The 12793-nt window shown below is 43.9% G+C and overlaps 1 protein-coding gene and 1 long non-coding RNA gene across 2 annotated transcripts in view; one reads left to right on the plus strand and one right to left on the minus strand.

Annotated features, from left to right (window-relative positions):
• PDGFD (platelet derived growth factor D) overlaps positions 1-12793 on the minus strand; it is a 142059-nt gene that overhangs the window by 15779 nt on the left and 113487 nt on the right. The window contains exons 4-5 of the mRNA XM_081002288.1: positions 11632-11691; positions 8461-8659 (exon numbers count right to left, since the gene is read on the minus strand). Of these exons, the coding sequence (XP_080858414.1) occupies positions 8461-8659; positions 11632-11691 (259 nt within the window). The remainder of the gene's footprint in view (positions 1-8460; positions 8660-11631; positions 11692-12793) is intronic.
• The window catches only part of LOC308475431, a 163059-nt gene continuing 151060 nt past the window's right edge, over positions 795-12793 (plus strand). Inside the window, exon 1 of the long non-coding RNA XR_013985185.1 lies at positions 795-890. This is a non-coding gene — a long non-coding RNA (uncharacterized lncRNA). The remainder of the gene's footprint in view (positions 891-12793) is intronic.

Consider the following 12793-nt stretch of genomic DNA (forward strand, 5'->3'; position numbering starts at 1 on the left):
CACCTGTCCACTCAATCTCAAGCACTGGGCTTCAAACCAGAGGAGGGGACCCATAGCCCTCCAGTTGTTGTTGGACTACAACTCCCATCACCTCTGTCCATTGATGATGCTGGCTGGGGCTGATGGGAGTTAGAGCCCGACAACATTTGGAGGACCATAGGTTTCCTTTCTCTCCCTTTCCTTTCCAGGTTTATTTCTCTCCCATGGAGAAACCTTAGGAGGAACCCAAATCTTCTCTGAATGATCTCCAAGAAAGCATGGAATTGGAAAGTCAGGGCCCATGATTCAATGAGATGGGAGTTTATTCACCAGTAATAGAAACAAAACTGCAGCCATAGATTCCAAGCAGTGCTGTAGTGTCAAGAAAACTGTTTTTAAAAGTTTAACTAAAATGAGTTTGCTAAGAGTAAATGAACCATAGAATCATAGAACTGTAGAATTGTACAGGACCCTGAGGCTCATATACCTGTAGTTCAACCCCCTGCAATGCAGGAATCTCAGCTAAAGCATCCATAACACATGGCCATCCAACCTCTGCTTAAAACCCTCCAAGGAAAGAGAGTACACCATCTTCTGAGGGAGTCTGTTCCACTGTCAAACCACTCTTACTTCCAGAAAGTTCTTCCTGAAGCTTAGTCAGAACCTCCTTTCTTGTGACTTGAATCCATTGGTTTGGGTCCTGCTATCTAGTGTGGGGATGTTCAGGGTGGCAGGAGAGGATATATTGTTTATTAATATCCTTCCTAACTTGTGCTAGCAAGTTCCTTTACTTCTGAGTGCATTCACCTTTACACAGCAGAAAACTTGTTGCAAACTCGTGTGAGTTTCTTAAGACAATACGCAATTCAGTCTGGCTTGTTCAGATTGAAAGGTGTTCTAATATTTTCCTGGTAAGACCCCTTGAATCCCTCCTAAAAGAATAAAGACACCACAGTCTTATTCATAAGTAACAAAAAGCAAGTTTACTCACGATCAGGCAGAGTGTGATCCCTGAAGGCAGGCTTTAGGCTTAAAGTTTCAAACATATACAAACAGGTTTACTCCTTAAGGGATATTTACCTAGTGTCTGCAGGCTAGCAGTCCAGCAGTTCACAGGACAAAGGGAAGATGGAAAAGAGAGAGAGTGGCAGCATGCCTTGTTCTTTTATCAGGTCTGGATAGGTCACGCCCACCCACTAGTCACATGCAAGGAAGGGTGCTCCAGGCCAGGAGGAACAGGAAGTATCGACTGGCTGGACCAACATCCCCTTGCATGTCCACTCTAGGAAAACAAGGAATGTTGTATTTGACTGCTCCCAGTGGATTACATCCCACATCTAGAGCAAATCACAATGTGTTCTTTTTAGGATATTCCCCCCCCCTTGTGCCAGCTGAAAAAAGTGTGTGTGTGTGTGTGTGTGTGTGTTCATGCATGTGCGATGTCCTTCAGTTGGACTGTAAATTCAAGATGAAGTGTCTCTGACACAAAGATTGCTTCTTAAAGTGAAAGTTCAAGAGGGCTGGGATTGTCAGTGGAATTATAACCAGTCACATGAAGTGAGGGCTGTGGCTCATACAAGCTGGCATGCCAATTACCTCAAAAGAGGAAGGTCAAGTAGTCTAAGCACGATGAAATTACTGCTGTCATAAAGGGGTGCATCTCTGCTGAAATCAATGGAATCGAGCCAGTGATGAATCTGCCTTTGCACAACTCTTCTGACAATTTAATTTTTTAAAAAAGAAAGGATTTATGCCACAGAGCTGTCTCTGCGTGTGACCTGCAACAGCTTACCTCACAGTAACGGGGTGTGCACATGTGTGTCCTTTTGCTATTATTATGGGCTGCTTCACACATTGCACACCCACATGAGAAGTACCACCTCTCTGGCTACATACTCGCATGCAAATGTGAGCCGCTTTCTAGTTTAATGGGTAGTTATTCCACAGCCATAACGTTCTTGGATCTAGAGAATGAAATGCTTTGTTTCTCATTTTCTCTCTCTAAATTTTATTCCATAGCTTTTGTACTTTCCTTTGCAGTTTCAGAAATATGATGGATTTTTTATGTAATGCATATGTGTTTCTCTGGCTGCACCAAGATTGTTGCTTGACAGCTTGAAAAAGAGGAATAGAGAAATTCCTGAAGGATATGGTCATCAGTGATAACTTGCCATAATGTCTACCTTCACTTTTGGTGGCAATATGCTTCTGAATGCTGGTTGATGGGAATCATGGGCTGGAAGAGGTCTGCTGATGATTGTGTACTTCCTGTGGACAACTGGCTAGATAATGTAAGAACAGGATGGTGGACTAGATGGGCCTGTGGTCAGATCTAGCACGGCTCATCACATGCCCTTATGTTCTTTCTCCGAAAAGCAACTTTATTTCAAAATGTACAGCTACAGGGGAATGTTGGGTATTGTCTTGGGTGTTCACATGTTACACTGAACACAGGTGCAAGCTGCCTTTACACATGTACAAGTGTGAAAGGATATACACTTGTTGATTTGCAAAGGTCATCTATTGTGTACAGGCCTCTCCCCACTTGCGCATCTTCTACTTGCGCACGATAACGCATATGCGTGACACCAGGAAATAAATAAATCAACAGAATCATACCAGGAAATGGTGGGAAAGAGCTGTAGAGTCCTTGTGTCTCATGAGGAGACTCTCCCTGGAGCCCGAAGAGGATGTGAGTGAGGGTGGAGGAAGCTCCCAAGAGATCTGAGGTGCAGTGGGACTTTGTCTAGGCTGCTCAGCCTCCCCGCCCAACAGCTGTCGTGTGGGGCAGTGAAGCAGCAGCAGTCACTTTCCCACAGAGTCTCCAGTCTCCAGTCAACACCAGAGCTTCAACTCTAGTTGAAGAGAGAGTTGTGTGAAGAGAGAGTGGGAGAGAGTGTGGGAAATAGGAATTGGAGGCTTTTAAGAGAGTGTGCCCCACTTTGTGAGATTTCCCTTATGTGCGCGTGGGGGACACACCTGTACACAGGTATACTGATTCTACACTCATTGAATGCTACATGTGAATGACTGCAAGAACATAGCTCAACTACTGTTTATACAGGTACACAGACTCTACATTTGTTGAATGCTCCACTTCTCAGTTCACGCATGTGATGCTGTGGAACAACGAACCTGGTTAAGTGGTTCTGCACAGACTAACTGTGCACCTATGAACTTGCCCCAGAACCCAGTGCAACACAGAGGAGTTGCTCAACAGATATGCTGTAATGGAACGTGTCTGCCAAAGGAGGAACATTTGAAAACAACAGCCTTGGAGTGATGATTAACCATTGTACAAAGGGGTCTTTTCAGAACCCAGAATGTGCATTTGCCATGAGCGAGCATGTGTGTGATATCTGTATTCAGCAGTCAATGCATTCTGAATTTACTGGCAGATGGCCCAGAACCCTTCAAAGAGGAGTACATGGAGGATTACAGTTATTTACTGGCGTCTCCTTCCAAACCCTAGAGATACGAGATTCCACTGTTCAATTTTTGTTTAAAGTCTTGACAAATACTTTTCATTAATGATAGATGGATGGGATTGGTAAGGACACAGGGAATTCACATGAAATGTGAATGTTCAGTGTGCATTCCACGTACTTTGGAAAGACTCCAAGGTGCAATGTCCCTGTACTTTCACCTTTTTTTGCTCCAACACCCATAAAAAATCAAATCCGAATGCAGACAGCAACCTCTGTTTAGCTTATAAACCCATCATAGCAGGCTGATGTTATTTCAAGAATGTCCCACCTGATTAATTTATCTTCTGCAGCTGTTACCTACTATTGTGTGAGTTTTACATACTATGGCATAACATAATGTACAGAGCAGAAATGTGGCCGTTAAGGCCAAATCAATCCCTGTGAGTACAATCCAGATAACACTTGCATCCTCCTGATTTCATTGGAAGTTTAATCACACTTAACTCTCTTTGGTCTGAGTACATCTCTTTGACATTATGGTTCCTACATGCGTTTCTCCTCAATTTGCTATTCAATACATGGAGATTCATACTTGAAAGTGTAAAGTGACCCCATTGGGAAGCGGTGCATTGGAGGCGATTCGAAAAGCACCCAGTATGCTTCATTCACACATGCATGTTCATCCCTTCCCAATTACAGTGTCTCATGGTGACTTGCCTATGGGAACTTGTCCTACTAGCTGATAGAGGCTAGGCCCATACTCTCCAACATTTCTCTGATGAAAATAGGGACATCCTGTTCCATTATAATTTTTATTATTATTTATACCCCACCCATCTGACTGGGTTGTTCCAGTCACCCTGGGTGGCTTCCACCCCCCATTAAACATTTAAAAAACTTCCCTATACAGGACTGCCTTCAGATGTCTTCTAAAGATTGTACAGTGGAACCTCTGATTATGAACGCTTCTGGTTATGAACGCCGATAACCCAGAAGTAGCTGCTCCTGGTTGTGAACTTTGTCCCAGGATGCGAAAGGAAATCGTGTGCCGGCAGAAGGGGAGGCCCCATTAGCAAAAGCACACCTCAGGTTAAGAACAGTTTCAGGTTAAGAATGGACCTCCAGAATGAATTAAGTTCTTAACCCGAGGTACCATTGTATAGTAACTTATATCCTTGGCTTGGGGGGGGGGGGTGTCACATAACTCCATACCCTCCAACACTTCTACAATGAAAATAGGGATGTTCTAAGGAGAAGTGGGACATTCCGGGATCAAATCAGAAACCGGAACAGCTTTTATAAATCCCTGAAAAATAGGGACACTTAGAGGGTCTGTAGGCCTGTACAACGTAAGGGCTATAGACCAATGGTGGTCAAGTATCTACTGTCTTCAGAAACATTTAAAGCAAGATGGAGATGGCAGAGTCCCTTGATCACTTCAGGAGTATCACTTTTCCTCTCCTGGAAGGAGAAGCATGGTGTGGAGTTGGTGTTCTCTTTCCTAACAGGTGAAAGCTTTCCAGAGACACTTTATGATCCATACATGTCTGAGACTCCCTCAGGGCCAATCACAGACCACATTAAAGACATGAGTGGCCATGAGGGCCATGTTCTACTTCCACTGTCAGAGACATCATGCCTCCTAACACTAGTTGCTGGGAATTGCAGGTGAGTGGGGTGCTGTTTCGCTCATGTCTTGCTTGGGCTTCCTGCAGGAATCAGGGCAACCACTGTGAGAACAGGTTGCTGGATGGGATGGGCCATTGTTTACACAGAGTCTATGCAGGTAGGCTCCTACGCAAGCATGATATCCAACACATATATGTCAGGCAATGTGGTCACAATCCGATAGCACATCCATGAACTGAATGTCTCCAAAAGACTTTTGTCAAGATCAGAGTTGTTTGGTGAAACAAAACAAAATATAGGATAACAAGGGGTACCTGCAAGAAAATGCTGCAATCTTGAATTCAGGTTCGCAGCAACTCCACTTCTCTTCTCCCTGATTTTCTGACCCCACAGACTTCATTGACTTATTTTTTCTTTTTGTTTGCTTTCAAAAATCAACTGCTCAGGGAGCTTCTTTATTGAGCCATAGGGAATCTGATAAATTAGTGAGTGATTCCCAACCAATGCACTTCTTCCAACTGGATGCTACTTAAGAAGAAGGGAAGCGGGTGCATGATACAAAGTCCTGCATTTCATTCAATTACAATTAAAATGCTTAACCACCCGGTCTACATAATGAAAATTGGTGAGATGTTGGCAGCCCATAAAAACCACCTGCTCTGACAGGTGCTGACGCCAGATGTTCGTCTAAGTGCAATGGATAAAAATGATTATCCCAGTCCTTAATATACAGCGGGACATTTAACATGGCGGCAGAGGGCAAGAAGAAGGGGAGTTACTACTGGTAATTAAGGACACCTGTGGCTTATATAAAACAACTGGCTTTAAAGTTCAGCCAAAAAACATTTGTCCTCTGGAGAAATGATTATAGGTGTCCAGATTGTGTTTGGTGAGTTGTTCATAGAATTGTAGAGTGGGAAGGGGCCAAGGCCACCTGGTGGTGGCTATCGTTACATCTTATGGAAACAAATTCCATAATTTAAGTATGTGCTGTGTGAAGTACTTTCTTTTGTCTGTCCTGGATCTTCCAGCATTCAGCTTCATAGTACAAACCTGAGTTCTAGTATTGTGGGAGAGATACATTGACAGTGCAATCCTTAGCGACTTGTGGAGTGAAATGGTGGCCAATAATCCAGAGTCAGGGAAGGAGTGAAGTGGTCAGGCTTTGGGGGACTCAGCTTCCTCCCCCCCCCTTTGGCCGTAGATAAGCAGGACAAAGCGAAAAGAGTCACTTACCATTTAAGGTAAAGGGACCCCTAAGAGTTAGGTCCAGTCATGGACGACTCTGGGGTTGCGGCGCTCATCTCGCTTTACTGGCCGAGGGAGCCGGCGTACAGCTTCCGGGTCATGTGGCCAGCATGACTAAGCTGCTTCTGGCAAACCAGAGCAGTGCACGGAAATGCCGTTTACCTTCCCGCCAGAGAGGTACCTATTTATCTACTTGCGCTTTGATGTGCTTTCGAACTGCTAGGTGGGCAGGACAGGGACCAAGCAACAGGAGCTCACCCCTTCACGGGGATTTGAACTGCCGACCTTTTGATCAGCAAGCCCTAGGCTCAGTGGTTTAAACCACAGCGCCACCCGCTTAAAGAGTCTTAAATGACCACAGCAAAAAGAACAAAGCAGCCATTCTCAGAATGACGGTGTTCCCAATTAAGGTTTCCACCCACTCCCCCCCCATGTCACTTCCACGCCTTGCAACCAGATCTTGCAACCACCATGCTTTTAGTGTAGCCACCTTATCTGCTCTACGTGGCCTTGAGCTTATAGGCTGGACACTTTCCAGCGAGAGAGAGTCTGTTAGCTCTCTGTCTTCCAGTTCTTCTCCACTTTGCTGTTCACTCCCCAGTTCATCCCAACTTTTGTCTTCAGAACTATGCCCCTCTGCAAACCACTGTTCCAAATCTATACTGCTTCTTCTGCTCCTGGGCAGCTTCAGGATCCTGGTCAGCAGCAGGTGGAGGGGGAGGCTCCCACAATTCCTCATCAGAGCAGTACTCCTCTGCCTGGTCTCTGACATGATCCCTTGAGGAGTTCCAATAGTAGAACACTCAAAGGCCTCTGATTCACTCACCCATTTTTATGCTAAGTGTGTGAGCTGATTCCACTGAGAATCACTGCATTCGATGTGGGGTGCCATGAGAATTTATGCACAGCGGGGCCATTCAGAAATGCAAGTTATCTCTTCATATTGCACCCATCATGGGAAAACCAAGTACATCTGAACCCAGCTCAAAGCAGAAACCTCAAAGTGTCAGAACCAGTGGTGTAGCGTGGGAGGTGGGGTGGGGCACAGGGGTCGTTCTCCCTGGTGCAAAATTGTTAAGGGTGCAAAATTTCAACCCTGGTACTGCCTCAATACAGTTGCGTGCTTCCATTGCTGGGCTCCATTGAAAACGGCTTCTCCACGAGAACCAGAAAGTGACCTCTCCAGAGAACAAAACGGCTTTTCTTATCTCTTACATCCTGCTAATTTTGCCATTAATTTTAATTATTTTCCCCGAAAAGCTGCTGCAACAGTACAATACAGTTCATTGCCAAGAAAGCCTGAATTCCATTAAACTTCCCCAGAATGCATTAATGTGCAGTAAAAATGCTGTCTGGTGCTTTCGTTGCTGTTACCCGTTACCCAGGTTTACACAACACAGTAATGAAGTCAATGTAATAATTCCCCCGTTAGGAGAAACTCTCAGCTGTTTGCCGAGGATGTTCTCTTGTCAAAGTGTATTCTCTGATGAACTGAATTCTCAAGTTGAGATTGAACTCTGCATACCAATTTAAACTGCCATTCCCTAATCTGTTTACAATTTCCTCCTCCTCACACTTCTCTCTCAGGTCTGAAGAAGAGAGGTCTTGGGCCTATCCTCTGAAAACTAAGGAACAAGCATGGCGATCTTTGTCTTCTCTAGATTAGCCATCTTAGAACTCGAAACCTTTCCTATCCAAGTTCTGTACTTCCTGTATAAAACAACTTCATCACTGTCTTATTCTAAAAGGATCTTTGAATGCACAATTGCAATGGGTAAAGGCTAGTAAAGGTAAAGGGACCCCTGACCTTTAGGTCCAGTCGTGACCGACTCTGGGGTTGCGGCGCTCATCTCGCTTTATTGGTCGAGGGAGCCGGCGTACAGCTTCTGGGTCATGTGGCCAGCATGACTAAGCCGCTTTTGGCGAACCAGAATGCCGTTTACCTTCCCGCCGGAGCGGTACCTATTTTTCTACTTGCACTTTGAGGTGCTTTCGAACTGCTAGGTTGGCAGGAGCAGGGACCGAGCAACGGGAGCTCACCCTGTTGCAGGGATTCAAACCGCCGACCTTCTGATCGGCAAGTCCTAGGCACAGTGCCACACGGGTAAAGGCTACCCTCTAGCAAAATTCACAAGCCGCACTCTGCACACCAAAGTTTCAACAGGTTTCTTCCTACCTTTCGATTTCCTTTCATAGAAACTTCTGCCGCGATGTGGGGCAGTGTCTGTGTACAGACTTTCGAGATCTTCTTGCCACGTGTCTGGGTTAAAGTGCTTGAGGAGTTCCTCCACGGTGTCAAATCCAGCAACGGTTTGATCCAGAGCTTCTGCCGTAAGAGTAGGGTCGGTCACTGACGGAGAGTGATAGGAAACGCCCTAAGAGTGACATACAGTGCGGTGTACTTTGAAAAACGCAGGTAGAAAGTGACAAACATCTCAAATAAAACTTTTCCCCAGATCTGGTTCACAGAATGTATTCATACAGGGCTAATATTGTGCATTGCAAAACAAAAAGGGGCTGCATCCTCAATATATGTATGTTTTTTGTGTGTAAGTGCAAACACATATACAGTGATATCTCGGGTTACATACGCTTCAGGTTACAGACTCCGCTAACTCAGAAATAGTACCTCAGGTTAAGAACTTTGCTTCAGGATGAGAACAGAAACCACACGGCGGCGGCGCAGCAGCAGCAGGAGGCCCCATTAGCTAAAGTGGTACTTCAGATTAAGAACAGTTTCAGGTTAAGAACGGACCTCTGGAATGAATTAAGTACTTAACTCGAGGTACCACTGTAGATACAAGCAAATTCTATCTACTATCTATCTATCTATATCTATCTATCTCTATCTATCTATCTATCTATCTATCTATCTATCTATCTATCTATCATCTATCTATCTATCTATCTATCTATCTATCATCTATCTATCATCTATCTATCTATCTATCTATCTATCTATCTATCTATCTATCATCTATCTATCATCTATCTATCTATCTATCTATCTATCTATCTATCTATCATCTATCTATCTATCTATCTATCTATCTATCATCTATCATCTATCATTATGCTGCTGGAGGAGACTCTTGAGAGTCTGTCCCCATGGACTGCAAGAAGATCAAACCTATCCATTCTTAAGGAAATCAGCCCTGAGTGCTCACTGGAAGGACAGATCCTGAAGCTGAGGCTCCAGTACTTGGCCACCTCATGAGAAGAGAAGACTCCCTGGAAAAGACCCTGACATTGGGAAAGATTGAGGGCACAAGGAGAAGGGGACGACAGAGGACGAGATGGCTGGACAGTGTTCTCGAAGCTACTAATATGAGTTTGACCAAGCTGCGGGAGGCAGTGGAAGACAGGAGTGCCTGGCGTGCTCTGGTCCATGGGGTCATGAGGAGTCGGACACGACTAAATGACTAAACAACAACAAATCTATCTATCTATCTATCTATCTATCTATCTATCTATCTATCTATCTATCATCACCTGTCTATCATCTACCCATCTATCTATGGTTGGCATCCGTCTGTTTCGGGAGACAATGGAGGAGTGCACCTTGGGGGTGAAGTCAAACCATTGGAGTTACAGAGACCAATGGAGGAGAGACATGTTTTGTTGCAGCCAGGGCAGATGAAGGCACCTGGTTGTTCTGCTGCAGATGTACCATGGCATTTCTTCTTTCTGAACTCCTCCCAACGGTCACTACTTTTCTGATCACTGCTATGGATACCATGACCTGACTATCTGTCTCTAGGCATATATAAGATCATGGTTAACCAGCTGACTATGCATGTGTTATTTAAGTAGTGCCATTGGTGTGTGCATGGCACTTTACAAAGTAAAAGAGGATAAGTCCCTGCCCAACATTTGACAACAACATTTGACCAGAGATAAAGGGCAGGAAATGGACACTGGGGTAAACAGAAGATTACTTTCAACTGCACACAGTTAGGTCTGGTTATAGTGGGGTGTGGGAATTAAAGGGTTGTACCAAAGTCCTCATGAAATAAATGAGTTTTGAAGAGGGATTTGAAGTAAGCGAGAGAGATCTCCAGGGTTTCAGACGGGGACTGAAGTAGGGTTGACGGGGAATTGAACCTGAGACCTTCTGCTTGCAAAGCAGATGCTCAGCAACTGAGCCATGGCCCTATCATACACTGCTGCTTTCCTTTTATATAAAACTTTTACCTTTGAAAGGATAGATCCCCCCATTTCAATTAAAAAGGTAAAGAGACCCCTGACCATTAGGTCCAGTCATGACCGACTCTGGGGTTGTGGGGCTCATCTTGCTTTATTGGCCGAGGGAGCCGGCGTACAGCTTCCGGGTCATGTGGCCAGCATGACTAAGCCGCTTCTGGCGAACCAGAGCAGCGCACGGAAACGTTGTTTACCTTCCCGCCAGAGTGGTACCTATTTATCTACTTGCACTTTGACGTGCTTTCTAACTGCTGGGTTGGCAGGAGCAGGGACCAAGCAACGGGAGCTCACCCTGTCGCGGTGATTCGAACCGCTGACCTTCTGATCGGCAAGTCCTAGGCTCTGTGGTTTAACCCACAGCACCACCCGCATCCCTCCCATTTCAATTACTATGCAGCAAAATGAAAGCTCAGCTCTCCTGAAAGAGAAGGACAAGTCAACAGAACAATCACACACCCTAAGATAACCTGCTGGCCCTGGCAGATGCATAGGAAAAGCAAATGAATAAATGGCAGCCTAACAAACTTGAGCTTGTTCTGCAAAAAGGGAATTACCAGTTTCAGGAGAAAAAGCTTTTTGCCAAGCGTATTGTGACTCGAGCGTTGCATCCAGGGAAGAAGACAATGGAGAACTGTTTTAATGGGACAAGGTTAAGACTTGCCAGGCTATTGACCTCACTGTTGCTATTCAGCAACTTTCAATAGGTTGCTCCTCAGTAGCAAACATTGGCAGCTCCCTTCTAATGAGTGCCAAGCCATTGTGTGATGTTCTTATTCTCCAGAGAGATAATTCCGAATGAACTTGCACATGTCCATCGGTATGTATCTAGCAAAGAGATTTAGCCAAGTTTTAAAAAGGTACAGGAAACCATCCAGAGATGCATATGTTACTGCATAGGTAAATAGCTTGGTGTTGGTTTTTTTTTTAATTAATGCATATATAAATTTTGCTAAATAAAATCAGTTATTCAGATTTTCCAATGTGTCCTTATGTGGTGGTGATACATGAGGGAGAGAAAATGAAAACATGATCATTCCATGGGCTTCCATGTCCAGGGGACACATACAAAAAAAAAAAATAAATTATGGGGAAAAAATCTGAATTCAATTCTTTCTCTAAAATGCATATTTCACATTTTACTTACCAAGACGGGGCTTGTGACCGATTCCCAGTTGGTTTCAGCTGCAGCAGGTTGGAGATCATCCTGAAGATCAAACAGAAAAATAAAGGACGGGGAGGGGCAGGTATTAGAGTCACAACATTATTGTACATGTCTTTTTAGAAAAATATATATACAAACTATATGGTCGCTGGGCATTTCAATTCGTAACACAAGATTTTGCTCCGTTCTTTTCCAATGCTCAAAGCAGCGGGTTGCATCTAATACAGTGCAAATTAAAGTCACGTAGTGGTATACTTGTTCCACTTGTGAAATGTTTTGCACCAGCAGAACGTTGCTGCATGAGAGAACGCATAAGCAGGTTGCACAACCAGTTTCCACTAGTGCAACTGCTGCATAGGATTCCTCTGTTGTTTAGCATTAAAAGTCACCTGTCTTCTAGCACAAGAGCCCTTGCTCTTTGTGGCCAAATATTTGTCTAGTGGACAAAGATTGTTGGATCCAGCCTAATAAAACAATTTCTGCAGATCTGCAATCGATATTCCATAGATGATTGGGTTATACCATGGAGAAATTCTTTGTAAACAAAAGTGTCTACAGTAGGTGCCTAAACATCATGAAGCACCCTTTTTTTATTTCAGTTGGTAATTTTCACTGTCAATCTTCCTGCCTCCCATTCCCAGAGGGAGTTAGCTACCACTGCATTTAAATATATGTGTGTTTTTAAAAAAAATTTCTTGAATTTTACAATTTAATATTCAACCACATGACACAATATAACATTTATCATATAACCCCCCCTCCCCATGACTTCCATCAACTTCCCCTTCTGGTTCTTAAAATATTTACTCCTTCTGCTTAATTGTTGTCTTATTTTTATGATCTTACATCTAAATGCTCTTATTTTCTTATCAATTTTATATCAAATTTTCTTTCATAGTTACCTCTTACACTCAATTACCTTTCATATTATTGTTTCTTAACCTTTGAACTTGTTTTCTTAGTTGTAAATGTTTAATCAAACCCTGCTAGTGAGTCCGTTTCTTTACAGTATTTCTGTATGTAGAACATAAAGGGTTCCCAGTCTTTTTTAAAATCTTCATTGTCATTGTTGTCTGATTCTTCCTGTAAGGTAAAGGTACCCCTGACAGTCCAGTCATGAACGACTCTTGGGTTGTGGCACTCA

Source organism: Podarcis pityusensis (assembly GCF_964106645.2).
Source record: "Podarcis pityusensis genome assembly, chromosome: 4".
Lineage (NCBI taxonomy): Eukaryota > Metazoa > Chordata > Lepidosauria > Squamata > Lacertidae > Podarcis > Podarcis pityusensis.